This window comes from Pistacia vera, unplaced genomic scaffold (genome assembly GCF_008641045.1).
Source record: "Pistacia vera cultivar Batoury unplaced genomic scaffold, PisVer_v2 Contig10, whole genome shotgun sequence".
In the NCBI taxonomy this organism is placed as follows: Eukaryota; Viridiplantae; Streptophyta; class Magnoliopsida; order Sapindales; family Anacardiaceae; genus Pistacia; species Pistacia vera.
The window spans coordinates 33,600-38,739 of record NW_022195027.1 but is presented as its reverse complement, the minus strand read 5'-3'; the positions used below and the strand labels follow the sequence as shown (position 1 = coordinate 38,739).

The 5,140-nt window shown below is 44.4% G+C and overlaps 1 protein-coding gene across 1 annotated transcript; it reads left to right on the top strand.

Moving 5' to 3' along the window:
• The first annotated feature begins 4,059 nt into the window (after nucleotides 1–4,059).
• LOC116117433 lies at nucleotides 4,060–4,758 on the top strand. The gene has a single exon (XM_031403759.1). It carries the CDS (start codon nucleotides 4,060–4,062, stop codon nucleotides 4,756–4,758), a length of 699 nt encoding a protein of 232 aa, XP_031259619.1.
• Nucleotides 4,759–5,140: the final 382 nt, after the last annotated feature.

Below are 5,140 nucleotides of genomic sequence, written 5' to 3'. Positions count from 1 at the left end.
CAGAATCACCTTCCTATTCGGACACTGGTAAGACAGCTTACCACGGCCCTAATTCGTCTAGGGTTTGCATCAGAGTCATACTAGGACTCCTACTTCTACCAGGATTGGGAGACTAGACAGTCACTATATAAGTAGAGGCCAACCCTCTCACAAAACACATTACATTACACCTTCACACCCGAAGCTCCTACTTGAGAGCTTTACATCACCGCCGTAGTCACAGTCTTTGACTAGACTTCCGGTAACCTCTCTAATCCCTAGCCCTCACTATACTAACCTCTTTCAGCCTTGCTGACTTGAGCGTCGGAGTGCCTACGGCAAACACCACCCCGGTGTTTCCCGTTCACTTCACGCGCTTGTTTCTCTACGTGTGCAGGTGCAGCAGATCGCTAGTGGCCTCAACCTCACGGGATCAAACCCCCCTTCTGTACAAGTAGATTTTTACGTCTACAGTTTGGCGCCCACCGTGGGGCCTCTAGCAATCATTCGGCTCGATGAACCTTGCTACGTGGAGGAACATTCCATGGTTGACAACTCCGATAACGCTAATCTCGGCCTCGAGGCCAAACTGGAAACTCTAACCGCTCTCATGCAACAGAACTTGGACAAGGTGGCTGCATTGGAAGCTGAGAACCATGTAATCCAGATGGAAAACACGTCCGTCAGGTCAGAAAACCAATCCCTCAAGGAGCAGGTGAGTCAATTCTATGACCTAAAGTTCCTTCCTGGCCAAGCACCCCTCAATCGGTTCCACACCCCTGTTCCGCCCATGCAACCTTTCCTTATGCCGGAGCCCCAACCCTCAACCTCTGGCAAAAGGCCGTATCCCTTAAACCCGTCTGCGGTCGACGATTCTGTCCTAATTCATGGAGATAAAGATATGCCTGTAGAACACCAATTAGCAGATTCATCCTAACATCAAGACCAAGACGATCCAGTGGCAGAGAGCCCTCATCAACAAGACCAGCTTAATCTAACCATCCCAACACATACTCCACTCGGCTCGGCTCATCCTCGTGGGATGAACGGCCAAACTAAACTAACAGCACCCGAGCCCATCCATCCTGACCAACCAAATGACTATCAGAGGACTCCCCTGACCATTCATGTAGGGCGAAACACCAGAACAGTTACCATGGGAGTCATCAAACCAGAAGGAATGACTGAAAATCTATGCTACCAAGGAATGCACGAAGGGACTCGTCAGACTACCCCAAGAGGGATGACCCAACGGAATATACCAAAGATAAATGCAAAGGTCGATCCGGTCATGCGGGATGACCTAGTGGCGTTCCCTTTTCCTATGGAACAGGTACTAGCCAAGAGATTGGCCGATGTGGAAGCAATGATGCGACGCATTCCAGGAATGCCGGTCCCAACCAAGAAGAGCAGGCCCCATTGTTACATGTTAGAGTAGATGCCCTAGAGCCAATCAATTATTGTAGAATTGACTCTTTGTAATAATGTTCATTAATCAATAAAAGGCATTTTATTATATATCGCGTAAATCATTATTATTGCAATATGTATTGATATATGTCCTTAGAATGGTAGAGCCGTGACGAGGGTATCAAGTGTTTCAAATCTTGATAGTGAGAACCCTATGAGCACATGTGGTGGCCATTCTAGAAACGTCCGTAGCCCCAGTATTATTCTGAAGTAAGGGCACAGATAATACGGTAAGGCTATCATAGTGTTGAACGACCCTGTCGAAAGGCAGTGACTGATCTCACTTGTCAAGGTTGTTTGGTGACAACCTGGTGCAACACATGGGTGCTTGTTGTAGGCGATTACACCACAGCAAGTTCACTGGACTGACCCACCAGAGGATTCCATATGGATGGTAACCCCAGTGTCTATGGAACAAATCCTCTAACGAATGGTGGTGCATGTGATCCTTAGACTTGAGATCACCGGAGCGCCTTGTGCACCGATTGGTGTAGTTTGACACTAGCCTAACGCAGTTCTTTTCAGAGCTGTCAATACGGTGGTGATTGGCTGCATCAAGGAGTGTATCAAGACTATGGTGGATTGACAGAGGATTCATCACTCCCGGGTACGGGAGAAAGTTATCTCACGGCGCAATTCAGTATATGGCAATGACACTAAAACTGTGGCCACAGTGGGATTGAGTTGTTGCTCTATCCAGTTTATAATACGGGTCATTGGTCCAGAAACTGAATAAATAATATCGAGAGTAACCGAAGGTTGACACTATTTCTATGCCTTCGTCTCGTCGAGATAACGTATGATGAAAGGATCGAATTGCACGGTAACCATATCGTTGACAGGTAGCTACTTTGCTGAATCCGAATCTATCGGGTGGCCATGATGCCTTGCTAGGGGCCAATCTTGGTCTGTGTATTAGTGAGACGATTAATTGGTGTTAATCGCAATACTATACACTGCCGATATGATGAGGAGCCTAAGGGTCACACACATAGAAGACAATTTAAGATGCAAGAAGAAAGAAGGGCGTTTTCGTCTTTTAAGGCGAAAGGGTATTTTGGTAATTTCACAGTGCAATTAAATTTGCTGAGGTCGTAGCCTTTATTTAATTTGTTAGAAAAATTAAATAAGTGAAATTACGTTTAAATGTGTGTTCGCACATATTTAAATATATTATCATTATTGTTAAATGTTAATATATATTTAAATATATATATTAATTGATTTTAATTGAGATAATGATGGAAATTAAAATAAATCAAATTGGGAGTGTTTGGCAACATGGGGCGTTTGGGTTGGAGCCCAAGCCTATTCCGTATGGGATTAGGGCAAATTGTTTTTAAATATAAAAGGAAAAGTGTGTGATTTTTTAATTAAGGGTTTTTTCTTTTTTGAAAAACAAAAACACAGCAGCCCAAATTTTGCCTCTCCCACGGCAGTAACACCAAGAGCCTAAAAATCAATTCAATTGATTTTTGTTTTCTTCTTAATCTTGAAGCCAAAGAGGATCTAGCAAATCCCTCTTTGGTTCTTTTGAGATTGTCTTCGTGTGGACTACGCAGGTTCGATCCTACACTTTGATCGGTAGCAAAACGTTCGACGACAAATTTGGAGGAGCCTTCAACGTGCGTTTGTTTCTCTTAACTCATGTTGAATATTTATGCAGATTTTATTTAATATAAATTGTTAAAATCATACCCTTGATCTTGGCTCATGTTTCTCTTAACTCATGTTGAATATTTATGCAGATTTTATTTAATATAAATTGTTAAAATCATACCCTTGATCTTGGCTCATGTAAACGATCCTGTTATATTATATTTTTGTTTCTGCTGTGTATACGGGACCGTTTACTAACATTACGTGGATTCACCCTTCGTGGACGAGATCGCCCTAGCCGACTTGCCTCAGAAGCTCACTATCCCCAACATAAAAATGTACGATGGCACAACCAATCCGGACGATCACATAGCCTCGTACAAGCAGCGGATGTTCACCATCTCGATACCCCGACCACTTAGGGAAGCATGCATGTGCAAAAGTTTCGGTTCGAACCTCCCGAATGGATCCATCGATTCGTTCGCTCAACTCACTAACACGTTTGTGGAATAGTTCGCCAGCAGCAAGAAACTCGAGAAGCTGTCAGTCGACTTGTACAGAGTATACCAGAGAAGGGGTGAGCCATTGATAGAATATGTCAGCAGGTTTAACAAAGAGAAGATTTCCATCCCAGCATGCAACCCTGAGACAGCCATAGATGCCTTCAAGAAGGGTCTCCTCCTGGATGGATAGCTATACAAAGAACTTACAAAGCTGGGATGCACAACAATGGAAGACGCCCTGGCCCGGGCAGTGATCCAAATAAGGTAGGAGGAGGAGGATGAGATAAACCGAACGATTCACTCCAAATATGAATCAAGGTAGAGCGACAGGAAGCCAGAGCCTGGACCGGTAGAGCACCGTTACCAACCTCCAACACGCAATATAGGCAAAGTCAGGAAGCCTTATGATCGCCAACCCTCGAGAAATGATAACAGGCAGTTCAGATCGAACCGACACAAAATACCGGAGTACAACCTCAACGTCAAACCAACCCAGGTCGTAGCAATAATGAAAGGATTGGGATCCACCGTCAAGTGGCTTGGCAAGCTCCATCCCGAAGTAAGGAGAGACACAACCAAGTGGTGGGAGTTCCACAACGACCATAGGCACAACACCGCAGACTGTATTGCCTTACGACTTGAGGTTGCCGTACTTCTGAAAAGGCGACATCTCCATGATCTATTTACTAACAAGGGGAAGAACATCATTAGCCAGAAAAGCTCCAAAGAACCGTCACCCCCTCCGTGGAAACCCACACGAAAATGTTTCTGCTCGCTCATCTCCGGAGGATCAGAGATCAGCGGGGTAAGTTACTCATCGGCCAAGCGGTATGCTAGAGCCAACCACCACCATGAAGTCCAGTCCATCCATCCAGTCCTGCGGTCACACTCTCATCAGGTAATTCAGTTTGAAGATGACGAACCGGTCACACTGGCTACTCCTCATCACGATGCTTTAGTCGTCTCCCTGCAGATTGCCAACATCCTAGTGAAAAGGGTGTTCGTAGATAGGGGTTCGTCAGCAAACATCCTGTTCCTTGAAGCAGTCAAGGCAATGGGACTAGAAGAAGCAAACATCAACAGGCGACTGACACTGCTGGTTAGGTTCAGCTCGGAGCAGAAATACTCTGTCAGAGAGGTCGTCCTCCCCATCTACGCTGGCAAAATAAACAAACAGACCGTCTTTGTAATAACTGCTTCATACTAGGATACGTATAGAAATACATCACGTAAATATATTTATATTAGCAAAAGTAAATGGGCCCACAATTTTTTTTTAATACATTTAATCATTCTTTATACAAAGTAAGGCATCATAAGTAAAGGTTATCAAAAACAGTGGACAGTGTAGCTATTACTCCTCGCTTGCCGATGCCCATCCGACCGCGTCCTCACCTAGATCCTGCAAACACAAAGAAAAACAACGGGGTGAGCACAAAATAATGCTCAGTAAGTAAATCCTCTACTCGTCTATCCCCGTAACTCTTTCTCTTAATTCTTTCCTTACACTCTTCTCATCTCATTTATTTTCTCTTTCTGTTTCTCTTTCACATAGCTCTTTTCTATTAACTTTCTGTTGTATGTCACGG